The sequence below is a fragment of the Ornithodoros turicata genome, chromosome 7, assembly GCF_037126465.1.
Source record: "Ornithodoros turicata isolate Travis chromosome 7, ASM3712646v1, whole genome shotgun sequence".
Lineage (NCBI taxonomy): Eukaryota > Metazoa > Arthropoda > Arachnida > Ixodida > Argasidae > Ornithodoros > Ornithodoros turicata.
This window is the reverse complement of record NC_088207.1, coordinates 49,106,772-49,132,790: the sequence shown is the minus strand read 5'-3', so window position 1 is coordinate 49,132,790 and position 26,019 is coordinate 49,106,772. Positions and strand designations below refer to the sequence as shown.

Here is a 26,019-nt window from a genome sequence, read left to right as displayed (position 1 = left end):
GACATTCCTCTGGAAAATCTGCTGGAAAACCCAGGGAAAACCTCAGGCAGCACAGCCGGTGCGTGGATTCGAACCCGTGTCACCTCCCAGTCTCGGCGTGGAAAGCGATCATCCTAACCATTATGCCGCTGGAGCTAGCTGGTACTTCATTGGTACTTCAACTGTACTTCACTGGTACTTCAACTGTACTTCACTGGTACTTCAACCTGTATCGCGCTGCATTGCCCTTGTCCTTTTAAGGTGTGGATGATGATGTTGCTTGCATAGCGTGCAGTTACATATAGCTCAAATTATTTACCCAAAATGTCTGTTCGAAACCTAAATGCCTCAATAATTGCAACTATGGTGTTATTTCTGAAGCATAACAGTTACGTGTTGTAACACGAAGCGCCGAATAACATACTTTAGAAGTGCCACGTGCAACTGAAATGCCTGTCAATATGTTTGAAAGTGAGCACACAACGTTGCACTAACCGAAACACCTCGGTGGCCTTCGATAGGATCCTCTTTTCTTTTTCTTTTTACTTCCACTCTGATCACAACACTCGAGGAAGTTTGCACACCTCCGCATTCTCAGCTGCGACTTCCAAGGTAAACCATTTCACGAAGTATCACACGAGACACAAACACTTCCAACCTTCATACTTTACTATATGCGCTCGTGACAAGTCTCAAAGGGAGCTGCTTTACACGAAATCACCAGCAGGCGGCGCTTATTATCGGTTACGCAGCAAATTACCCATAATTCCAAAGGCAACCCTCGTTACGTCACATGCGATCGAATTTGTCACGCCGATACCATTGGCGTAATGCCAGCTTGGCTACTGGAACGTTCTGCCGACTCTTTTCCCCTTTTCTCTTTACGGAGAGGATGCTATGGACGTAAAATCAGCACCACCCTTCTAAATGGAGTACATTACGTTAATGGTACGTGCGGTGTGCAAATCGTCATGTATTCTAACGTGATTAGAACATGGCTTCGTGTTTCGCGCCTGTCTCGAGGCAAGCACGGCTCATGGCAAGGATGGCAGAAGAGCGTGATGTGTGCCTTCACACGATGTTTAAAGTGAGCGGCGTCTATAAGGTTGTTGCCTATAGGCGTCGTCGCGCCATTAGGGAGGCACGAATGTTGTTTAAAAGAAGGGTGGATATTCTTATGCCATATGCTAGCTATAGCGCATCTGGTCGTAGGATGGGTTACCGGTCATGAGAAAAAGACGTTGGCGGAATCCAGTTCTTCGGAACAGGCTGAACGGCGCTGGAAGGATATTTTCTGTCTTTCTTTTATTTCTCTCATCATCTTTTTTTTTTTTTTACTAGTGGGTGCCATACTCAAAAAGGGAATGTTGCGTTGAATGAGTTTTCTTTAAAAAATAAGCCACGCGTTTTTCTGTTTCTTTCTCCTTTTCTTTTGTCGCAATATCAGCCTCACATGACATTTCTTGAAGACATGTACAACTTTCGTGTACTTGTACTTATGTTGCAGACGAGATATCTGTTTATTCTGCCTCGCATTGAGAGAAACACCCCGGAGTAGCCATACTCATACTATTTTTCCTTTCATTGTGACGTTGCATGGTTATAGTCGCATTCGATAGCAAAAAAATATCGCAATGAGAGACAACTTCTTTGCGGCAACATATAGGTTTCACGCAAAACACACGAAAACGTATCGAGCGAATTACGGATTGCGATACAATTCATCTCTTTTGTGAGTCTTCTTTGAGTCTTCTTGAGCAACTTCATCAAGCGTTTAGTTGCGTACCTTCCACAGTCTAGATCCAGAGTCAACAATTTTAATTTTAAAAATCCTCTACGTTTCCGCTTGAAATGATAAAACACATTCGGGACATTATGCGTGCGTCGAAACAAACGGGATGCCCTCTTTTCATAGTGAAGAGTCAGGAAAGCGTGAAGGCAATGTGAGTGTTGTTGCTGCTATGTATGCGATGCTGCTCGTCGCTCTATTGTCTGTTGGCAGCGGCGAATCTACTGGTCGGGACGCATCGAGGTCTTGGCCATTGCACAGACACACACAAACGCACGCAGGTGGATGCTGCTTGTTATAGGCAAAACTCATTTGCGCTCTGTGCATCAAAGGCGTTGCTCGAGATAGAGGTGTGTATTAGCTTTATGGGGGGATAGTGTTGATGCATGTGGCACTGCACAATTGTACAGTTCGTCATAGATGATGACGTAGCACAATTCTGTCATTATCCTGGGTGCGTCTCGTCACAAGAAGCGCGCTACTGTTTGGCCACAGGCTCAAGTCCGCCTTCTTTTCTCTCTTTCTCTCTCTTTCTGTTTTTTCGTGTAAGTTCTGGCTGAAGCATGTCTACAGTTCATTATAGCTCCTCTTTTTCAAATATGACATGCTATAAGCCGACACCTTTTAGGAGAAAAAAAAAAAAAAAAACGAAAGCATTTCCGGGTTTCAGATGAGTCTTTCTTAGCAATGCACTAAATGCGACATTAAAATGTAACTGACAACAGTTTAGCGGCAAAGTACTAACTGTAACTCTAGTGGAGACATGCGGCACTGCTGTGGCATTCTACTTAATCAATTGTTAATAATAATCCGAGTTATTACGTCGCGAGGTACATACGCTGACAGTACTGTTTCAATATAATGGCGTATTCGTTCAGTTTCGAAATGTTTGATGCGAAACAGCACGTACTGCTCGTTATACTTAGCCTAATTTGTATCTTTTGAAATCCACATGTCACTGTCGTGCCAGGTGACGACATGAAATTGTATGGATATTGTGAGGCACAATCACCATCGTCATCATCATCATCTCCATACTCTATAATCGTCACCTTCGTCTGCAAGCTTGGGTGCACGAGACTTTGAAGTTGGAATTAAAAAGAAAAATATGGAGATGGTGGCTCCTACAAAACATGGGAGCCGGCTACTCCAAGAGACTTTACTTCTACTAGCTTGCTTTGTATTCTTTGACTAAAAATCATTATCCTAGTGGGTAGATTAAAAAAAATTCTCCTACTCATTCTGTTTCCCAGTAACCACTTGTTCGCAACGTATATTATGCCCGAGCTTATTTCTTTTCGCGACATTAATGTTTCACTTCGAGGTAATCTGCAAGGCCGCACACATATGTGAGCGCAGCAAACACGCTCGATTTCAAATTCGTTTCTCAAACGATGCTCCAATATACACCAACAACAGACTTTCCGAGAAATACGAGGAGACGTCGCTCGTATAGGACGCCCACGGGCTATTTTCCCACAAGATGAATGAAAAAAAAAAAAAAAATGCATACCACCTGTTATAGGCGCCACATAGACACGACTCGAGGAAGAAAGTACTCGTACTATACGACAGAAGGCAATGCAAATAGTCACCACGCCTTCCTCGGGAGAGAAACCGACCGGCCTTGAGAGCCGTTGCGAAAGTCAGCTGAGCGGGAGATGCTTGTGGGAAGTAGCTTGGCTTGCACCTGCCTTAATAGGACCTCTCGTAACTTCTTCACTAATCGGAACTTGGACGAGGACAAAAGTAAGTCACGCACTGTCAGTAAAACAACGCGCATTATCTGCGGCTGGCGATCGACACGTACACGGTCGCGAAAAATTATGACTAATGACTTTTTGTGTGTACCGCCCGAAACGAATCCAAAGCTCGCACTTCTGAGCGAGAGTCCTTGGCATCAAGTTATTCGTATATCTGGTATTTCACAACAGAAGACGAAAGGAATATAACGTAAAGGCTATTTCAAGCACCATATCTTACGAAAGGTACTTTACTGAGAATTAAAGAAACAACGCGGATTTCATATAACAGGCGGTCTCTGCCATCCTCCGTCTTCGTGGAGTCATCGAAGCAATACTGATGGTACTGTGGATATTTTTTATTAGAACACAGCGTCCGTACCACGGAAATTTATAAAACAGCGTGTGCCCCTTTTTATTTCGGGAAAATGTGATGTGACGCGTTGAGGTATTGAGGCGATAAGCGACTATGGGCATCATGCGCCAAACAGATTTCGAAAAAATGATTTTGCTGTGGGCTTCAATTCGCTTTCGATGAGTATTTCACATCGTATAATGTCACATAAACATGTTCTTATTATTGAGGCGATATCAAACGATAAAAATAATTTTGCGAGTTCCTGTTTCCAATTATTGTTCTCTTTCGTCTTCTTCCACAGTACTCCAAAGCATTAACTAATAGAAAAGAAAATACCTGCGTGCTACGTAACGCAAAAAAGAAAAGCAAAAAAAAAGTCCGTACACTGTATACTTTGTAAGTATCCCATCGTCTGGCTGACCTTTCCTGTCTTTTTTCTTAATAAACGTATCTCCCTCCCCCAATTTTTAGTTTATTGGTACTTATACTGATAGGTTAAGCCTGAACGCCTGCAGAATGTGTGAATATATCGTCCAATTCCAGACGCGTGCCAGCGGGATGCAGCATCTATCGACCAATCATCACCTGTGTGTCATCAATTGACACCCAGGAAAGAAGAAAAAAGGTAATCACTACCAACCATAACATCGTCAGATAGTTTAAAAAGCTAATAAAAGCGTCACTATCTTACTATAACCGCCGAAAGCTTATTCCGTCTGGAGAACAGATATTGGAAGAGAGAGAGAGAGAGAGAGAGTAGCGAATATGAACCTTCTCACTGTTTAGCATAAGGTGATAAACAACGAAGTTTCCCTCGGGGGACCACACTTATTGCAATTCCTTGGCCGCAAAATAGGTTTCATATATACTGCGTTTCTTGGCGCAACAAAAATGAGGCGCCAAATCTCGTCGGCGAGGACGTTTATCTCTCTATCTATAACTTCGTCTTTTTCTGGAGAGGATTGATTTTCACTCTGCAACCGACAAATCGACGAAAAGGAATAGCTAGATATCGATTTGCGTTATCGCCTACAGACAAACAGAGGGAGACAAGCTATTTATATTGGACGCTCAATAGGTGAATGCTGTCAGGCAACCATCAAGCACAAAATGGTTGTTCGACAATCCGAGAGATATGGGAAGAAAGCTTAATGGAGAACTTTTCCAAACACACCTTGAAAGCTCCTTGCCTTTTTCAAAAACATATTAGAATACCTTTTTAAGCTTGACAAAGTTACGTACAAATTTGCATTATGGGCACTGCTGGTCATATATTCAACACTGAGAAGCTCACAAGCTGCAGTTTAGAGCAAACGCTTTCTCTGATAACGTTATCGCAGCCATAACGAGATGTTCGCCAACATTGGCAGACACAGCGCGAATATGACCTACTAAATGACAGATTTTTTATATGTAGCCTTGTATTGCTAACGAGTATGTGATATCTAATATACAGTGCGTTAATATTTTATTTGAATACAAATATTTCTAAGCAGCAAATATGTAAAATTTATTTATAACTATAGGGTTATGCGCTTTCGGTTTTTATTTCAGGGCAGATTTATTTGAGCTTATTGCAGCGATTAATCCCCCTAATCTTTCCTCGGAAATTCATTTGTATTCGGCGTTTTTCGGATAAAACCGAATGATAGTAATATCGGCCTATGTTTTCGGTTAAAACCGACTATTAAAACCGCGGAAACCTAGTTGTAACGCACAAAGTTCACGTGCAGTAGACATCTCCGATGTCCTTTTTCGGCTAAATATTATCTGTCCTGCATATTACAGAATACCTCTGCTGTCCCGTTTTATGTGTGGATCACATAGGTACAAGCGTTACTGGTACCTATCCCATTACATTAGATAATGGCCTTCCTGCCAGATACCCAACGAACCCAACTCAAAAATCACTCCGAATTTCATTCGTAGAGAAGACTTTCCTAAGTTTGCGTTGCGGTAACCAAAAGGAACGATATATAAAAAAGCTACAGAATAAAGAAACCTTTAAATCTGTATCGCAACCCCCCCCTCCCAACAACTATACGAGAGTAATAACTGTCCGAATTTCCTTATACCACGTTGTCCAATCCATCCAAACTAAAGAGTGGCATTCAATTTGGCAAGACGTTGCTTAGTACGCATAGTACGCTTAGTTACATACTGCACGCGCGTAACGCGCGCGCACACACACACACACGCACGTGCTTCCTATGAGCGGTCAGTGAGTAGAGCTCACCTTGATCACCATTGTGGCCGCCCCGTAAAATCACTCCTCTATCGTAGAGTCCAGGAAAGAGACTGAGAGCAGCTCTCATGAGCAGCAGCCGATCCTTTCCACGTTTCTTTTCTCCCTTGCCCCCGAGTGAGAGCGGACGCCGTCCGTCCTCTCTCCTCATTTCCTCTTTCATTGTTCACGTCTCGCTGTGACGTCGGGGGGTTCTTTTTTCTCATTGGACGAGGAAAACCAAACTTCATCAACAACCTTGTGTGAATGACACGGAATGCAAATCAGAGCGACTTCCCATGTCTTCTACTACGTCCGCTGGTACGAAAGGTACTCAAGACAATTCGTCCCAAGTTATGGCGGATAATTATGTACTATTATTTGCATCTGTATGAACCTGCATTACAAGTTCAACAGCAACTGTGGCAATAGACGCTTAGAAAAGCGGCTCCGTCAATGCCGAAACTCATCTGGCTCTGACATCACCGCAAGCGTCTCCACCAGTAAGGCAGTGCGGGAGAACGTGACGTGCTTACGACTACCAATGGGGATGGCCGTAGCTCTCGATACCCTGACGTCAGAGCTTGACGCGTACGCGTTTTGAAGGGTTTGTATCTAACCAAGTGCAACACGCCGAAAAATGATTTTTTTTCCCTCGGCACTTTGGCGTTCAGTACTATGCGTACATCACGTAATGTTACCACACATATCAAAGTGACAACTTTGTCTTCAAAGCGTATTGGTAATTGTCGTAGCATTGGATGTATTTTTTTAAATTTCGTGTCAGCGCCGCGAAGCAACTGTAGCTATGAGCGGCGCACAGACGTGGACAGATGGAGAGAGGACAGCAGGAAGGAGAGGGGGGCAGGGGGATTAGTATGCGTCCTGGGCCGACTTCAGGGGGAACTGTGCCGACATTCGTCCGGAAAGCCTTCGGAAAACCCAGGGAAAACCTCAGACAGCACAGCCGGTGACAGGATTCGAACCCGTGTCCTCTCCCAGTCTCGGCGTGGAAAGCATTGAATGTATATAACAACAAGATAAGATATAGATGGCGTGTTACGAAGGTTGTTCACTTCACACGAACAATAAATATAAAGCAAAATTCAAGTTCCAGCAACAGGAACTGTAGTTGCAGTGGATACAGCGACGTAAAGATGTGAAGCATGAAATGAAACAACCAAATTTATCTCTTTTAACGTGCGCTCTGATATTTGATTTGTGCAGTGAACCGTTTTTTCCGCATACTCAGCTGCAAGACAATACGTTTGCGACATTACATCTCGTACGAAAACTACCCTTCCTTGCATTTTCTCCACCGCTGATGTTGGTCCTCGAAGTGTGTATATACTTCCACCACTCCCGTCCAAATAAGGTTCGGGGGCGGTTGCATGTAGGTTGACCGTGATTCAAGCTTTCTGCGGGGGAAAACCTTGACCTTCCCCCGACACCCCCTTAACGGAGACATGCTTCCTCGACGTTATTTTTTCCCCCCGCTGGGTCTGCATTGGTATAGGGTGTGCAGGGCAGGTGCTGCTTTCTACGCCTGGTGAGATCTGAGTACACGTCGTGCATGACTCGCAATTTTTGGGTCGTCTCGAGAGAGAAGGGATCTCAGCGTGGAGTCATTGTTGTTGGGACGTACGAGGGTGTGGAGGCTTCCGTTGTTGTTATACTGTATACATATGTGCGGAGACTTGGAGGTCGCTCAACAACGTGTAAGAGAAGGACGAGTGATGTTGCTGCCAATAATAAAACTTAACTATTTGACGTAACGTGGTGTCAGAGAATACGTCGGTGTCACTTTCTAAGTAGAAAAGAATGAAATTTGGGCGCAATTGCAGCTTCCGGGTTCCCTAGTTTGCAACTACTTCCCATTTTAATCCTCCGACCATGATAATTACTCCCAAGCACTGCACGTAGTTCTTAAACTTTGCATGATATTCTGTGTGTGAGACAGTCGCCCGCATCATCATCATGATAATTGATAAAGCTCGTTTCTCTCTCTCTCTCTTACATAGTACATTGATCAAAACACAAAGGTATCCTGCAAACATATACCGATTACAGAGTGCTCCCAGAGTGCGAGGTTTCCAATGAAAATGGGTACGAATCCGAGTTCGTGAATAACGGTCGGGTTCAGACAACAATTTACGCTATCACTCTTGTTACAGCGAGCTTCCAGACATGTGTACCAGGCGCGCACATTCACTTGACTTTGTTTTTGCTCTTAAAATTTTACTTTATGCTTCCAATAGCGCGGCAATGCATTTGCAAAAAAGCCAGTTAATCTTGCTTAAAAAAAAGAAAAAAAAAGACCTAATGAAACAGGTAAGCGCTATATCGAGGTACCTTGCGTACTGTAACCCTAGTTGAATTATACTATAATGGTAGTTTTCTTTTTGCTTTGTGTTTCGTGTGCGCGCGTTATTTATTTTAACTGCATTTATTTTCTGCGTTCACCAAAAGCTTGAGCCTTATTCAGTTATACTGCTGCCTAAACATTTTCAGGCGACTACGTTCACCTGTACACACATACAAGATACGGGGCATTTCGGCTAACGCGTCATAGAATCCTATTACGAAATCTATTCGACTGAACATTATGGGGGTCAACGTATTTGTCTTCGACGAGTTTTTACCATTACTTTGGAGCGCTTTCCATACCAGTAGGCTTAAAAATAGAATTTTGAAACAGCATGTAAAAGTTTCTCCTTTTATGGGCCGTCACTCCTTCGCGAAACATTTTTGATTTCGTGTTAGCGATGCGAAGCAACTGTGGCTATGAGCGTCGTACAGATGTGGACAGATGGAGAGAGGACAGCAGGAAGGAGTGGGGGACAGCGGGATTAGTATGCGTCCTGGGCCGACTTCAGGGGGAACTGTGCACACATTCGTCTGGAAGGTCTTCGGAAAACCCGGGGAAAACCTCAGACAGCACCGCCGGAGGTAGCATTCGAACCCATCACCTCCGTGTCTTCAGAGCCCTAATGGTAATTGGTAAGAGCCTTGGACCGGTAACCCAGAAGATGTGGGTTCGAGTCCTACAGCTGGCTAAACTTTTCAGTGACTTCCTTCTTTCATCACTAATTTCTTTCGCCTTAACCCGTTCGGCCACGCCGCTGGTCGTTCGCGAAACAGCAGATACTTCCACGTATTTTATCCACCAATCTACGCATAAATTTTGTAACCTACACCACATCACACGAATTGTCCCCACATGCACAAATTTTGGTCACGAATATACGCAAGGTGTGGGAAGAGATGGTTCTTATTTTAGGCGGTCGCAAAGAAGAAGAAAAAAGAAAAAATGGAGAAAAAGAACACTCCTGACTCATTTTGTCTTTGTCTTTCTCCCCTCGAGGAACACAAGCGTCGAAGTTTCCAGAAGCTTCGGGTACCAGCCGGAGGGACCGTGGGCGGGATCCGATTAAAGCCTCTGCCTACGGACGAAACGAAGCTACGTCCCACGGACGTCTCTGTCCTCCAAAGAGTTGCCCGACTTTTGCTTTGCGGGCTGCAAGGTGAAAATCTGGTGCACCGGTCTTTTACTGGCTGAGCTGGTTTTGTCTTTTAAACCTCTTGCACCAATGCTGACGACGACATGTTTTTTGACGCAAACGTCACATAGTACGTCGGTAGTACGAGGGAAGCTTATCGACCTTCCTTCCTAGCTGGTCAATTTTTCTACACCTGAAATTTGTTATAGGAATCGAGAATTTATGTTCTGACGCGTTCGTTGGAATATAATGTTAATCGATCCAAAGCTAGTTCCGACAAAGCGTCGGAGAAGCGCAGCTAGTTCATGGATAAAAGGAGTTTTGTTGCTTCTCAATTTTCCAGTTTTGTTTACCGATATCAGATAACTCACTGTGCTTCGACAAGCAACAAACGACGCACGAAAGATTTCACTACTAATACTTGTTAATAGGATGTTACACCTAATAAACAAAGTCATTCCCTACAGAGAAAAATCGCCGGCATTAGTGTCCAGCATAAGCGACACAACGAAAGTACGTGGTCGATTTGTTTACCTGGTCGCCTATAAACTGATAAAGTTGGGACCGGACCAAACATTTATGTTCGCCTGCTCGCATAAACAGGAAATTATTCTATTTTATTTTTTGCTGATGAGTTGAACAACAACTTTATTTCGTGAGGATTCTTGGGGAGTTCCATGAGTTGAACATCCTTTGAACCGCTGTAACTTACAAGCCATGCAACCCTGACGGGGCACTGTGCACAACAAACATTCTTCACCCTCGTATCTTTATTAACCTCACGAAAGCGAAGTGCTAATACCCCATTGGTTCCGGGGGAACTTTTTTCTTGCTCCGACACGGGTACCACGATTTCTCGGAACGCACGCAGAAATCGGCGGAGCTCACGCGGCTCCTCTTCACACCGGGGATGTGCGAATCGCACGCTAAAGGTGGGGGCTCTTAACGCGCATAATAATGTCGGGTATAATGATTATTTAAGCGGCGCAAACAGACCGTGCTGCTCGAGAGCCGTGCTTCCAACTGGTGTCAATGGCACCAAGGCCACGCACAAAAATCGAGAACTAGAAGCACCAAAATGCCACTGCGGACTAATACATACATACATATATAGTATATATTTAGTTTATTTCGTATTATTAAATCAACTTCGCTCGAAGACCCACTAAGCAAAATATGAATCCTACCAGTGAACATAGCGCGCTTCCAGGAATTTTCGAAGAACCCGCGAAGCTGCGTAGTTTCGGATTCTTCACCCAGAGCTGACGTCACCGCAGGTTGTAAAGCAGGGGCTTTAAACTCAGATCGAGTTGCGGGCCGCGTTAACCTTACACAACGTCATGGAAGTCCACACAGCAAAGAAATGGCGGTAATTACCATGAAATGCCGTGATATACCATTAAAAAAAGCATAAACAAAAAAGCAGGAGCGGTGTAGTTATTGTGGAGCCATCCCACACAAAGTCGCCTTTCAAATCGGGTACTCAAAATATGAAAAAAAAAAAAAAAAAAAAAACGATTCAAGAAAGACAAGCTCCACAAACCATTATTCTGGAGCGCTGAAATCACCCCCTATTTACACATTTCCCTCTTTTCTTTTTAAAAACAATAAACATATACCCCCCTATTTACACACTATATTGTTGCCTTTGCCTACTGTTTCAAGTTGAAAAAAAAATCTGATATATACATTCCTAATTTCTCGCCAATTTTCAGGACGGTGGGTTCGTTCTCTTTGATGGTGAAGGGCATGCGGGCCGCGTTTTGAGACCCTTGCTCTGCTCTAGAATCTGTCTCCTAGCAACAGTGCACGTGTGGAGAGGAGACAGGTGGACCTTTCGGACCCTCGAATTGCAGTGTTGCCAGACGCGAGGCAGATAGTGCGACCGAGACGCCTTATTCCTGAGTAGTAGTAGGGTTCTGTGGACACGAGATTCAGTCCACACTTTAAAGGAGCAGTGAAGGCCTCTCCGTGAATTTTCCCTTTTCCTCGTTGCTGTGTATTGTGCAATAAGTAACGTGCGCTCTTGCGAAAGAATGATGATCGTATGTCATCTGTGGCGCTCGCGAGGGATCTTTGATCTATATTTGACCTGCACACGCTCTAAAAAGTACCCCCCCCCCCTTTTTTTTTTCACTGATGACGTCGTGGGTACGCCGCGAACAGCACAGCGTCGTGCCCATAGCAGACGAATTTTCAGTGGAAAATGCGCCCTCGTGACTGCTCGCTACGGCGATGCTACATCACACGGGCCTGATTACGTCCCTCCAGGAGATCGGGCCGGGCCACAAAGGTCACGCCCAGTGGCGTAGAGAGAAAAATATTTCGGGAGGGGTTCCATTGGGGACTTTACATGAGGGAGGAGGATTTCACTCTGGTTTCCCTTTCCCAAACGCACTACCAAAAGTACGATTTCAGGAGGGTGAACCCCCGAAACCCCCCTTTGGCTACGCCACTGGTCACGTCACATCGCTTATGGCTACTTTTGGCTATAGTGAAAAGACACTGTACAGTAAGTAGTGTATCTTGACACCTGGCTTAATTGTAAGTACATATATGTGGTATCTTGCTCTAGAATGCCCTGCACAGGACAATGAGCTTGAAGTAACAAGCTGTGCAGCCATGACATGTATGAAAGCAAGGTTGTATTCTACCATGGTAGTATGCTATTTGCAGGATAATCGTTTTTTATTAAGTAACAATACGGGGCTGACAACAACGCACAGAAATCCAGTTGAATTGATAAAATGTGGCCATCTTTTTTGTGTATAATGAGTTGACATATTCAAAATTTATAGTTAATAGCTACAAAGTAATGTGTCTGCATTAGAATGACTTCTCTGGAAAGTTTCTGACGGAAGCCATTATATGTTATCGTGTGAGTACACCAAGCGAATCCTTAAGCATAATGGATTTCAGCATGAGCATGTTCTGCAACAACTTGGCTACACACACGTTTAACTGCATAGCAAAATACCAAAGAATGAAGCACACGAATGAAGAATATGATAATCACATCGTAACAATGAAATATTGTTGATTTCTAAACTTGAACAATAGCAATGACAAAACATGTAAATGTGCTAATGAGGCATGTCTGCAACTGATTGTTTCTAGCTAGAATACAGCTAATGATAACTATTAGTCCTGCTCTTTTATGAAGCAGAACGTTTTCATGCCATAAATAGATGTAGCTGTGTTCTAACAGCAATAACTTCGTATTGAAATATATATTAGGGAATGCAGCTACTGTGTTTGCAATGTGGATTGTTGTTGATAACAATTAACACTAGAACAACACAATAAACAAATTTTCATGACTGACACCAAGCAGATGTTAAAAGGGGAAGTCCAAAGTATCTTAATGTAAAATGAGACATTTTTTTTTGCTCAACATTTACTTGTAGCTCCAGCATTTGATGCTCCTGGTCCCCACATTAACAAGACCTCTACTGCAACTGGTCAACTATGTGGGACAGCTTCGTACACTGCCAAGCACTATGAACGCACACCAGTCCATTCCATTGTGTGGAGATGTACAGTGACCACAAGGGGGTAGCAAAATCAAATTCTAGAGGTGCAAATAAAAAAAAATAATAGCTTGCCCAATGTCAATGTAACCTTCTGAGTTTTAGAATACTCTCTCGACACCACTATGAAGGAACACTTAAATGTAAAAATGGAAAAGCAACTTAAACAATATTGCTGATTAATTGTAACGCTAGAAGGAATACATTTCGCTAAACGAAACAACACAACATGAAAGGTGAAACCTGAGTAAGATGACTAGAAAAATTCACAGGAACACACGAGGGCCGTAGCCAAGATTCCACCAGCATGAGGAAGGCGGTTATTTCATGCAGAAGTTGTTCGTACCGCTCCGCTCGTTCTGGGACTTGAAGAACTTCCTTTTCTTGGGTTGTGGAGATGGAGCAGGAGGAGGCATGTTCGACATTCCTCCCTTCCGCGCAGAGGACATCAAGAATATAAAACTGAGAGTTGTACTTCTCCCCAAAGCGTCTCATCTCAAAAAAATGCCCCCCCCCCCATACTGAGCGCTACAAACACTTACTTTTACAGTGGTGAAGGTTGTTTGTGGGCTTGCACCTGACCTTCTGTTTTGTTTTGGAGTTGCCCTTAAAGCATCACTCACAGCTTTTGCCTTTGAAAAGATTAATGTTTTCTAAGAAGGGCTATTATGTACACTGCTAAGCAATTCGCAGTATGTGCACTGCTAATTAGCACAAAGTGCTAATTGGTGCTAAGCAATTAGCGATACGTGCACTGCTAATTAGCAATATGGCAATGGAACACGGGAGGAAGCCGAGTGCGAAACATTGGCAGACACACACAAGACGAAGGGGACACTGACTGGCATTCCTCGAGGAACATGTGCGAGAGAAATAGTAAATTTGTAATTGCATGGCTAATGGATACAAATACTTTTAATACCATTGTTCCCTTGAATGGGGTCGAATTCCAACAAACTTGCAACAAGGAGCGTGAACACATATCACACACAGAGCCTGAAGTTTTTCGGGGAAACAAACATGTGCTCTAAATTCAAGTGAATTTGGGTGGAAAAACTTCCAATGTGGTAAATTTCAGGAAATTGGGCTCTGTTACTCTAATGAACTGTACTGGTTCGGTACAAGCAGTGATGTAATTGCGTTTGCTGCCAAACCAGCTAGTGTGCATTGCTGGAGATGTTTCAGTGATGGCAATTTGCTGGGTAAAAATCAGGTTAAACCATAATACGTCAGGCTCTAATCACATATCATTGTGTAGCTATAATACTCGTACTGTGGCACGCACTTTGTGTAACTATATAAAAAGAGGAAGGTGCTGCCCCCTTCTCTATCATGGCACCTGAACAGTGGTTCTGATGTCACTGAGCTACAGTAGGAGCAGACTTACCACATCAGTGTTATCAACACTGCTGTCACTGTCAAACAGGTAGTCAACCTCCTAAAAAGGAGATACAACATAAGTAATCCCTCTCATAGGAACTGCAGTGAACACAACAATTATATGGTGGTCACTATATAACAACAACAGACATTTTGTCCAACATAGCCTTTCCTGCTGTGCATGCAATTTGTGTCAAGCTCATACATGCCATTTATCACTGCTTTTGTTACAACAAAAACTGATGTTACTAATATGTCATTTCCAGCCTCATTTATGGAGACAAACCATAAGTGTTACATTATGTGTTACCTAATGCTGTGAAACAGGAATTCACCAATGTCCCAAATATTTCGCATAATGCTGCTGTATGCAAGAATAGCAGCATTTCTGTCGCAAGTACAAAACACGTCCCTGTGCTCTGGACACTTTAATTCAAAGCAGTGGATAAACGTGTACTACTCACAGATGGCAAAAATTCCTTTCTTCGTGTCTGCATCATGGACTGCACTGGTTGTACTGGGTGTACTTCCCTCTGCAGTGTCCTCTTTGGCTTCTGTGCCTGTGGCTGTTGTGGTCTCTGAGGCGCACGCCGTTGTGGTGTCTGCTGGGGTTGACTCGCTACTGGCTGAACTCGCGGAGCCTGAGCTGGGGTATGTTGAGGTGCTGCCTTCCTCGCTGGTGCGCATTGGCCTGGTTGCTCCACATACTGTGTCAATCATATGCAATGAAGTTCGCATATTCTAGTGGTGTAAACAGGGTTGATCCAAACAATGTTACACAGACTGAGCAAGTTGAAACATGGACAATGAGTTGTTGCTGTGACCTCACTGTTGATTACTGCCTTTCATAGTGATGTTGTGGATGGTCACCTTGTAGACCTGAGCACTCAATTTGAACCTGATAAAAGTGGAGTGTTACCCGAGTTTTGATTACCTCGCTTTTGTAGACTCGTTCATTGCAGCTGTTTTGTTTTGCCTTCTGAAGACTTGTCTTCTAGGTATGAGGCAAAGACACATCAAAGGTTAGAAAGGTCACGTTTAAGAAATCACAATATATTTGGAGCTGTGGAGGTGTGTTGTACCAGGCTGCCGATTTCCTCTTCATAATGTATTGCATCACACATGTGTTGCTGAAACAAAAATTCCAGATTTATGAGTGCAACATGAAAGCGGACTGTGGTACACATACACAGCACACATACCTTTGTAAGGTTGTCTATGTATACTTGTTTCTTGGTCAGCTGCAAGAAATTCCGCCTCGTTATATGTAGACTTGAAAATAGCAGTGTTACGAATAGCATAGCATAGAACAGCTGCATTACCTCCTCCGTGAATTTTGCTTCACAGGATTTTTGTTCTTTTTGTATTTTCTCAAGTTCATACTTTAACTCTTCAACATCTAATGTAGCTGCATCCAAGTTCTTGAGGAGCTCTTCCAATCTTTCTTGAAGATCAAGTTTCTACAACAGATATGAGTATGAATAAAGCTACAAAATGCAATACCACACACAACTGGCAATGAGAGCCGAACAGAGGGAAACACATCACCTCGTCTTCGAGCTTCTCAATTTCAGCTTTGTGCCCCTGAGAGAACAAGGAAAGTAAAGGTAAAATGTCTCTTGAGATATGCTCTAGAATTAATTTAATTTTAAGATGTGCTCTATTTAGTTGTATTGCTTGCACCCCCCATTTATGTAGACCAGCACCCCACTTACCATCATTAAATAAAGTTGTTGCTATTGTTGTATATGACACAAAAGCCATACGTACTTCACGCACTAGCCATATCGTTTCCGTTCCCGTACCAAAACATTTTCAGAACGGTTCTCTTATTGTGACAATGCATATTTTGAAAAAACTACTATTTGTATGATTGCTAAAAGACTATATCTTTGTACTACACCCTCCTAGGAAGAAAAATAAACAAAGAAAAGAAGCACACATTGATTACGAGTTTTGAGTTCTAGTAGGATGAACCCGTCAGGCAAGGCTTCCGTATAAATTAGAACAGAAAATCGCTTTTGACCCGCACTATGCACAACTGTTGAAGTGTGAGACCACTGCGAACACACAACCAATGAACTTACCTTCTCAATGTCCGACCTTCTCAGGTTTTCTGTTAGTTTCACATTGTGCAGTTGCTGTAAAGACATGGAACAACACAATTTCACATTTTTAATTTTCTTTCTGTGCAAAGAACAAGAACCAGCTGAGGTGAGTGGCATTTAGGGACAATACAAATACACAGGGTTTCCAAACCCCCAAGAAACAATGAAACTCAACTGATTCGAGAAGTTAATGCATGAAATGGATTGCCCTGATTTCTGATCAGGGATATTACCTTTGCACCACACTAATATCCTGAGTTGTAGTGTGTCAAGTATTAGGACTGCCAACTCAAACACATTCTTCTGTTGTGTCTTACATGTTTCTCAGTCATACATCAATTCAAGCACCAGGCGGACAACGTATAATGCAAAATAGGTGAGATGCTAACACGCACTGGCTTTTTCCCCAAATTACTTTGGTTTTCTTTTACATCACACACTGACAAACATGTGTCCATCTATGCAAAGAACAGATAAGCAGCCACAGATCAAGCCTTTTTGAGCCTCTTTTGCACTGTGGAAGTAACTATTTCACCCAATGAATTATTCTTCCCTTTTGCATTATATAAGCTCTTCCCAAGCTGTAATTTCCAAAACCAGGCTCCAAAAACCTCGTGAACATGAACGCTACTTCATTTTTGTATTTGTTACTGTACATTGTACTGTAACAATTTTCGCATTTTAAATTTTACTACCTTGAACAGGACCTACACGTGCAGCAGAATTAAAAAAATCATTTCATAAGACAATAAAGCACATTTCTACGCAACCGCACGTTGCAGGTCACCAAACGTGTGTGACAACAGAAATGCCCGGGTAACAAGTAGACATAAAGGACATATTCTTACCTTAGTAAGAGATTGTATTTGCTTTTCTTTGTTAGCATCCTTGAAATGAAAAATGTATTATATTTATGTGCACATATTGCTGTACTGCACACACAACATCAAGCAAAGAAATACACAGCTGAAAAAACTGCAATGTGTTCCCCATAAATGCAATCATCATATTTGCACTTTTGTACTACACGGGATGTTGTACTAGAGACAGGAGCCTTCTGTTTCAATTTGCACAAGCTTAGCAAAATTGGCATGCAATCCACATGTGCAATCCACCTGCATCATGGTTCCCTGTACCAACACTTCCTGCCCACTGTTTGTTATTCAATTTTCTTCTCACATGACAGAGCAGTTGTCTTGTACCAAACTAAGAATTTTATAGCAGTACTTGCTATAATTACTCGTATGACCACTTACCTCTACTTTAATGTCACTAAACTTCCTTTCAAGCCTGTTGTACTTAGAGGTGGCCTGCTCTAATTGGGTTCCATACTCCCGGCACTCTTTCTGGAAAATGGAGATAATGGTTCGTACAAGGTAAGATGACAAAACAGCATTTTTGATAAGAGGAATCACTGCTGGGTGCACATCATTAGTGTGAATATGCATACAAACATCTTTTCACTCACCTCAAACCTTGCACTTTGCTCACTGGTTTGAAATCTTAAGCGATTGAAGTCGATCTCCAGTTCAGCAAGCTTATCCTTTGTTTCCTTCAACTGTGGTGACATACATAAGGTAAAGCTGGTTGTAATTTCTCGGGGGATAGAGGCAAACGAATGACCAGAAAGAGAAGCTAGTATCCTTACTGCAGCTTGCAGTTCCTTGTTCCTCTCACTCTCATCAGTCTGTGACATGTGAACTGCCTGGCTGTGCTGCAGTGGACAATATCATTATATATACTGTAGACAGGAACTCCGCCCACAATACTTTCAGAGCACACTAATTGTACTTGGCAAAACCTGAACCTCTTTTACCATGTTCGATGCTAAGATTAGGGGAAAATTATACTTTTGTATATTATATTTACAAAGCTTAAGTATAGCCACAATTTGTTTCAGTTTTTTTCCATCAGATTTCACAGCCTGCAAAGCAGGCTTTCCGTCCTAACGATCATAGTGACATATTGTGTAAAGTCTTGTTTTGGTACTGCTTTCAATAGTGGAAAGCACAATAAGAAAAGTGGAGGTATATAAATATTAGATAAGCTTGGGAGAACCCAGGTAATGAGGAATAGTATGTCCAATAACATCTGAAAGAAGCAATTACATTTTGTGTCAAGGACACACTTGAACAGGAAGTCCATTAATCACTTTTGCCTGCATATGTGGTGTGGCTATCTTGAGAAAAAAAAAAAAAAAGAGAACAAAAAGACGGATGACTTTTTATAAGTTCCAGTTATGAATTGGTACACCAAACTACCAGTACCAACTCTGAGCAAAATCTGAGCAAAAATTGAACCCATAAGCATTTCATTTGACTTCCTGCTCTGCATAAGATTAATTAATTAAATTTCTCGACTAACCATCTCAGGACGACACCTTTCTTGTTCCAGGCATGTTGTAAGGTCCTGTATGTTATTCTGATAGCCTTCAATTTCAAATCTGGAACATAATACATAGTAGACGCTATCAAATTTGGCACTATTACTATGTCACAATACACATGCAGAAAAGGCTGTTCTGGTTACTGTAGGGCTGCAGTGGAGCAACATCAACATGTACCAATGTGCATCCTGGAGCACTTACTTCAGCTTTTCTAGCTCCGCTCTTGAAGCGCTAGCTTCTTCTTTAAGTTCAGACAAAAGTATGTCACTTCCCTGCAGTGCAAAAGTTGTGACTTTGCAGAACATCAGGCGTAGCAGAAGAAAGCAAAACTACACAGTTTACCTTAAGCTTCTCGTTCAGCTCATCAACATCCTTTGTCTTCTGTTCAAGCTGGGATGTAAGTGCCTCCGCTTTTGCAGATGCTGTCTCTGTTTCCTCAGCCGCTGATTTTCTTCAGGAGCGTTGGTGGAGAAATGCATAAGAAATACAATGTTCATTTTCAGTTGCATAGCAATTATGAAGCAACTTACTTCAGACCTTCAATTTCCTTCCTTGATGCTTCCAGCTTGCACAAGTCATCAGCATGTACATTCTCCAATCTTGCTATGGTTTCAGATAACTCACTAATCCTCTCCTGTATAAAGACAAACTTTATGTGATGTCTGCTTTGAACGAGATACTTTCCAAGCCACATATGCATGGTAAATTGCAAGACCAGTTCAAAAAAAGTAAGAGAGCAAAGAGCTGAAAGTCACCTCTAATGAAAGTGACATGTTTTCTCTGGCTTGTAGGTCTGTGACCAATTCATCAACACGCCCAGAGAGTTGGTCCTTCTCTGCTTTCAGAGCTTCCAGATCTTGCTGCAGTTCGGAATTTGTGGCGATAACTGATCCTGAAGGAGGACACATTTACGACACTGTCATCAAGCACTTGGGCACTAAACAATTTGTTTGGGCTTGGGCACTAAACAACAACATTAAATCGTCATCGTCACATCGTAATGCGCACTTACGAAGGCATGAATCCAGCATTTCAGTTCCATTCTTTAGCCTTATGGAAAACAAAGTACAAAAATTAGAGCAGACTTTTATGACTTACAAGTCTTGTCATGTTTCCTAATCCAGGTGCTTTAATGACAGCACACAAGAAAAGAGTGCTCAAGTCCGTGCTACAAAAACAAAATGCTTACCCATTCATTTGTTCAGTGAAGTCCTCTACAATCTGTTGCTTCTCTGCAACGAGATCCTGCAGTGCAACCTGTACTTTCTTCAAGTTGATCTTGTATTCTTCTTTATCATTGGAATGGTCCTCCATAAGGTTTACAATCTTCAGTTTATCATCTGCAAGTTCCTGTTCTAGGTTTTGTTTCTCCAGCTAAATATGGGAGAGAACACATGATCGAGCTTGCAGAGAGCAACATTTACTCTCAGGGTGCATGATCCATGAAGAAAAGAGAGAGAAAAGAGAACAGGGATGCCAATTGAGAGCTAAAGTGTGCAACAAAGGTACACGATCTTACAATGTCTGTTCTAGACACTGACGGAAGAGCAGAAAATGAGAAGTTGGAACCAATGCAGTACAAAATTTCACAATTTCCAACAGCAGAGCAGAGATTCAGAAAAATAGAGGGCATCAACTCACCAAGAGACTCTCAAAAGTAGCCATTTTCTCTATCAGGGCTTGCTTCTCGTTGTCTAATACCTCTGCAACAAAATTGCAAGAAATATCGTCATACTGAGAGCCTACTTTGACTCAAAGAACAGCCTCAACCTTTTTCATTCTCTAATTCTTTGATAGCATCAATTGCTTCTTGAAGCCTAAAAGAGAAGAAAAAGAAAAAAAAAGGAATACACAATGATTTATGTCCTCCCTGGTTCCGTTCCACAAGTTGTTGATTTAGAGCATTCAACGCGCTGATGAGTGAACAACAGCATTAAAGGTAAAATTGAACTAACTTTCCATCCATTGCTCTACACTGGTGGATGAGAAACCCTATACCACGTTGAATGGCTGATACAGGGTCAATCTGCCTGCTCTCCGGATTCGTTTTCGAGCAGACGTCTTCATCTTGGTGCGGTATAATGTTTTCCAGGTGATTCCTCATTTCTTCAAGGTTGTGCATAAGAGAAGCATGCCGACCCTATTGCATTCCAAAAGAGTACTCAGGCAAAAGCAGAAGCACAGCATAATGGCCACACATTGTCGTATGACAATGTGCAGTCAGACTGAGCCGCTGACAGCCAGCTAACAAAACAGAGAGAGAGCTGTTATAGAAACAGCCTGGAACAGATCGACTGGTACTGTGGCTACAATATCCTATCAAGGACTAGCTGAAGCATATATTGTGCATACTTGTGCCTCCTGATAGTCAGCTTGGATATTTTCCTTCTCCTGAATTGTTTTACTGTGCTCCTCGAGAAGCAACTGCAAGTTTTGCCGTAGCTTGCCTGCATGAATAACGAGCAAAAGTAGTGAAAAATCCGATGGTAACGTGTTAAGCAGCTTTGAAAGAAAAGGGCTTACAGGTTTCTTGCTCCATTTTGTCACGTTGAGCGGCGGTTTCAGCAGCATGATTCTCTAGTACAGAGTATCTTTTGCTCATGTCTTGGAGAAAGCTTATCTGTAAACAGGAAATGAAACAGCTGGAGATACAAGTCAAATGAGTGAAGGAGAAGCCCCAGAAGCAGAAGCCCCAGGTCGGAAACTGTTGATAGTTTGATCAGTCACTGTTCTATATTTGGAATTACAAGACCACAGAGAAGTCAAAATGAGACGTCTTTGTACCCATAATTGAAGTAGTATTCTGTATTTTGTTTATACCCATAATTGCCTGTAGAACCCTGTTCACATATTATAATTTGTCTCATCCTGTGATGCACACGTGTGTAAAATTAGAACTGTAATGTAGCAATGTGTGTAAGCACTGACAATGTAAGAAAAAAAAAAAAGACATGTCAGCAACTTATGTGGAACTAAAGTTTCTGAAAGAAACAGCACATTTCAAATCTGCTATCCCTCTACTAAGTCAGCAATACATACAATTCCTAGTTTCTAATAGTAGGTACGTGCTACATTGTCGAATGTGATTACAACTCTGTGGTTTTGCACACTTGCAGTATTCGAACAGCTCGTACATGCTTATGTATAAAGCATGGTAAAACTCTATAACATTTCACTAACAATGTGCAAAGTGGATGCAGCCTGATCAACTGTTTTGCAAGCAGTTTTTTCATGACACAGAAAAATCTCATTGCAGCCTTGTATAGTCAATCACCACTGTCGTGCTAATTAACCAAGTCGATTGGCAATCAGACTACGAAAAGCACCCATGTGCTCCACAGCTACACGTTCACTCATGTTACCTTAACAGTACATAGTCGTAGTGCTAATATTACAGAAAATTTATACGGCCATCTTGACTTGGCAGCTTACATAATGACAACGAGCAAGAATGCAAATAAACAGACAAACTTACTTTGCTATTAAGTTCGGCTTCTTTGGCATCCATTTCTTTCTGCATCTTCAAGAGTTGTGCATGCAGTACACTATCTGCAAGGTTATCACAAGACATGCCTTGGAACAAAACTGCGAAGCAGTTTTATCGGATGACATTTGCAGAGATACATACTGTGTGTGTCCAGTTTTCTTATGTTTTCATCATACATTTCGCTGAGCTGCTTAGCTGTCTTCGTGAGGTTCTAAAGAAACAAGTAAAAAAAAGTGCCAGTAATGGAAAAATGAAAATGACAGACTGCATAAAGTGCCAGATGAATAGGTACCACATAACTTTAAATTACCCACCTCAAATTCTTCATTGCTTGCCATGTTGTTTTCAAACATTTTGTCCCTCAGCTCATAGCCTTAAAAATGAATAAGTCAAGTATCAAAGTATCAAACTAGGTGTGCAGGGTTGAAATTTAAATGTTAACTTACACTGCATCACTAGGTTAAAAATCTCATCAAGGTGTTTTTTGTACTGTACATTCTTGTCTTGTAAGCCAACAAGTCTGAAAAAAAAAAAGAGAAAGACACCTGTATGAGAGGTATTAATATCTCTGTAGGCTCTTGTGAACCACCTAACATGCCTTCAACATGACTCTTTTTTTAATGGAGTCTCAATGCAAATCAAAGTTAAGGGACGTAATCGTTCTCCATATCATACGTCATTTGGATTTAGTTATTGCTTATGTAACACTAGGTCGTACTCAGAACAAGGAAGAGACTGAAAGCACATGCAGTGCCCCACTGCTTTGTAGCAGACAATTTCCCAGAGGACTGTTCCTGGTCAAATACACTAGACAATGTTAGCTTCATGAATAGCTGTTCCAACAATTATGTGCACCCCAGATATAAGGTTCCTCACACAAAGCCATCTGGGACCCGCATCACTGTGACTGCATTGATAAGCTAGCGTCTGTGCAAAACCATGCTGTGAGAATTATTCTTTGCAATGACTCTTTCTGTCCTGGTACGGAAACAGAATTTGAAACTTTTGTTCCCATCTCTGTGCAAAAATACTACATCTTATTTATTTCTCCTGCATTAGCTCTGCTACCACGATGCTCTGAACAAAATGCATATTGCTAACACCAAATAAAGCTTTCCACAATGTGACTCTTCCTTATTTTGCAGAACTGTGCCATATTCTTCATAATTCCCCCCAATGCCATTAATGAGTGGAACAGTCTCACAGAAGATGTCATCAGCCTCATTAACCATGCTTATTTCCCTTTCTCATTCATATCACTCACATCATATCACTCATTCATATCACAATCAGGATTATAGTATTTTTTGTACATCTGTTTGCAATTTGTGTAACTAATGTGTGTTCTGCAAGTACACAAACAAGGTGTAAGTGTTCATCGTATATTCTGTCACTTATTTTGTAATAATTTGTCCCGTTTTGTACTGCGCAATGCCGAATAAAAGTATACTTTGCCCTCAATTGTATACAAATAAACTATGTCATGACTTTGAAGTCACCATTTGTTGTTGTGAGACGAGAACAATGAATATAGACGAAACCTGTTTCTGACATGACGCAAAAACATGACTGACCGAAAAAATTTTCTTACAATGTACCCCTCTTAGCATTCAAATACAAGAGGGAGAGCTAAGACAGACGACAATCAGTCAGAACATTGTTTGGAAAGGCTTACATGGCTTCTGTTTTGAGTTGCTGGCTCTTCTTTCGATGTAACTCAGCTTTTGCAAAATCGCATTCACTTTTCAGGATGTTAAGGGTTCTTTCTTTTTCTGACAGTAATTCCAATGCCTGTTGCAGTTCCATTTTCTAGCAAGTGAATGTAATTGTGAGTAAGTTTGAGAAATTTAAAGAGCCGTAAGCAGAAAAAGGTTCAGTTTATAGGACAGCAAAACTGACATTCTTCACGTTAGATGTGGTGACGTCAAAAGGGCACTATCGATCAGCACAAGATATCGGCAGCACAAGATATCCGTTAAATGTTGAAAGTTCTTGAACAAGAGTGATTTTGAAAGCCAAAATATTGCTTTCATGCCACAGCTCAACATGTTGTGAAAATATTATGAAGTTTAGCACCACAAGGGGTCAGCATATCTAAAGGTGACGTCGACCTGTTGCGGAAAATGTTTGGTCGAGCGGCACTTTTAACATCACCTCTACAAGGCAACAATGCAAGATACACTCTTTCCAACCTTAAGGCGTAGTTCCGTTTCCAGTGATACCCATGCTTTGTGAACCGAAGTATAATCTTCATCGATTGTCATAAAGCTCTGCTTTGATGTTGGTTCAGGTACAAATTCTTGTCCTCCCATTTTGTTTGTCCCAACCTCCGTGAAATACGCAGACGATGTGAGTTCTTGTGCGGGTTTATCTTTCGAGTTCTCCATATTTTCTTGGGGTACAGAGTTCGAAAAGCGAATTAAATTGAGTAAATAATATATTCATTGCATCCAGTGCAGCCTCACTCACTTTGTTATCCATTTTACAGGATACTCTACTGAAAGTAAAGAAAGCAAAAAATTATACCAATGAAAGTAGATGCCTGTTGAGCGTTTCCACGATGGGCTTTCGGGTTTGAATCATGCTGGTGGCTCATCAGGAATGACTGAGTTGTCTGTGAGCTGTTCACCTAGAGGGAGATGTGCAGAAGTACAGATCACATGAATGTTATGATAAAGTTACTCGAGGGATCAAACAGAACATTAGCTGACTTACAAATGGGGTCTGCGATGATTCGATCACAGCCAGTGGCTTTCCATATACTCTGTGCTGTTGGCTCATCTTGATCGAACACCTAGACGTCAACTCTGTAATTTGCTATCAACTATATAGTCGTAGTAGCGTAGTGACATTAGATTCAACAAAAGCCTCAACCCTCAGGAACTTAATTTAATATGCATTTCGTCACGGTCCCTCAGCAATCAGTTCGCACTTCGCAGACGACAATCGGCGCACTTCTGTTAATAAAAGTAAACTCTACCCACACATTAATGATTCCACATTTTGTTACCTGCACTTATATTCGCTCCGAAATACTACATCACATTTGACTTTCAGTTTTGAACTGTAGGAATTTCAGCGTTTCAGAAACGCGCGTCCAGATGAGAAATCAAATCACGTGGGAAATACACGCACGTAGTTCAGGAAAACTCCCGGGAGATGGCGCCAGATGCCAGGCAAATTGTAAGCGAATTCTGCGCGCTCTGCGCGGATGCAAGTTGCCCCGCGCTTTGCTCAGCCGAGAGTGTGGGTGGCGAAAAATCTTCGGTGCCGGAATGAATGGCAAAGAAAAAAAGTTGTTTTTCTTTTAAAAAAATTGGAAATATCTTTGAAAGAACGAAAAAGCATGGTGCCAACAAGCACACATCTTATCAGAAGGGCAACATTTCCTGGAGCCTGAGGACATGCTTGTATGAGGAGCAGGAGACTGAGGCATGGATAAACCACTCGGTGGAACAGAGAACGATCAATGCGCACAACATAAGCTCAAAGCAACTTAAAACCAGCAATGAAGCGTTCTTTGCAGGTTTTGAGTG

At 42.1% G+C, this 26,019-nt stretch overlaps 2 protein-coding genes across 9 annotated transcripts in view; both read right to left on the bottom strand.

Annotated features, from left to right (window-relative positions):
• The window catches only part of LOC135401386 (uncharacterized), a 35,486-nt gene extending 29,286 nt beyond the window's left edge, over window positions 1-6,200 (bottom strand). For all 6 annotated transcript variants that reach the window (XM_064633769.1, XM_064633770.1, XM_064633773.1 and 3 more), the window contains exon 1: window positions 6,105-6,200. In XM_064633769.1, the coding sequence (XP_064489839.1) occupies window positions 6,105-6,116 (12 nt within the window). In that variant the 5' untranslated portion in view covers window positions 6,117-6,200. The remainder of the gene's footprint in view (window positions 1-6,104) is intronic.
• A 6,069-nt stretch (window positions 6,201-12,269) lies between these two features.
• On the bottom strand, window positions 12,270-25,635 carry LOC135401385 (myosin-9-like). 3 transcript variants are annotated; one of them, XM_064633767.1, is made up of 35 exons: window positions 25,494-25,634; window positions 25,199-25,290; window positions 25,010-25,112; window positions 24,676-24,875; window positions 24,159-24,292; window positions 22,930-23,003; window positions 22,798-22,856; window positions 22,625-22,694; window positions 22,472-22,545; window positions 21,520-21,616; window positions 21,349-21,443; window positions 20,952-21,136; window positions 20,767-20,813; window positions 20,638-20,699; window positions 20,186-20,370; window positions 20,009-20,046; window positions 19,752-19,888; window positions 19,527-19,630; window positions 19,339-19,447; window positions 19,198-19,268; window positions 18,975-19,053; window positions 18,259-18,324; window positions 18,079-18,168; window positions 17,867-17,956; window positions 17,459-17,497; window positions 16,590-16,643; window positions 16,051-16,086; window positions 15,825-15,962; window positions 15,705-15,743; window positions 15,585-15,632; window positions 15,437-15,496; window positions 14,967-15,209; window positions 14,510-14,560; window positions 13,665-13,754; window positions 12,270-13,553 (listed from the first exon to the last, which is right to left on the bottom strand). In XM_064633767.1, exons 2-35 carry the CDS (start codon window positions 25,262-25,264, stop codon window positions 13,443-13,445), a joined length of 3,144 nt encoding a protein of 1,047 aa, XP_064489837.1. In that variant the 5' UTR covers window positions 25,265-25,290; window positions 25,494-25,634; the 3' UTR covers window positions 12,270-13,442. The 3 variants fall into 3 exon arrangements, with proteins under 3 accessions (XP_064489837.1, XP_064489838.1, XP_064489836.1); XM_064633768.1 differs by having other exon boundaries at window positions 15,437-15,493; window positions 25,199-25,635; XM_064633766.1 differs by having other exon boundaries at window positions 25,199-25,634.
• Between the last annotated feature and the right edge of the window lie 384 nt (window positions 25,636-26,019).

Excerpts from the sequence above, each read along its gene's own strand:
- LOC135401385 (XM_064633766.1), bottom strand. The coding sequence starts at position 25,264 with ATGAGCCAACAGCACAGAGTATATGGAAAGCCACTGGCTGTGATCGAA. Across the intron at positions 18,169-18,258 it reads ACAAGGAACTGCAAGCTGCA|TTGAAGGAAACAAAGGATAA; the intron begins GTAAGGATACTA and ends ATGTCACCACAG. Across the intron at positions 17,498-17,866 it reads TTAGTGACATTAAAGTAGAG|GATGCTAACAAAGAAAAGCA; the intron begins GTAAGTGGTCAT and ends TTTCATTTCAAG.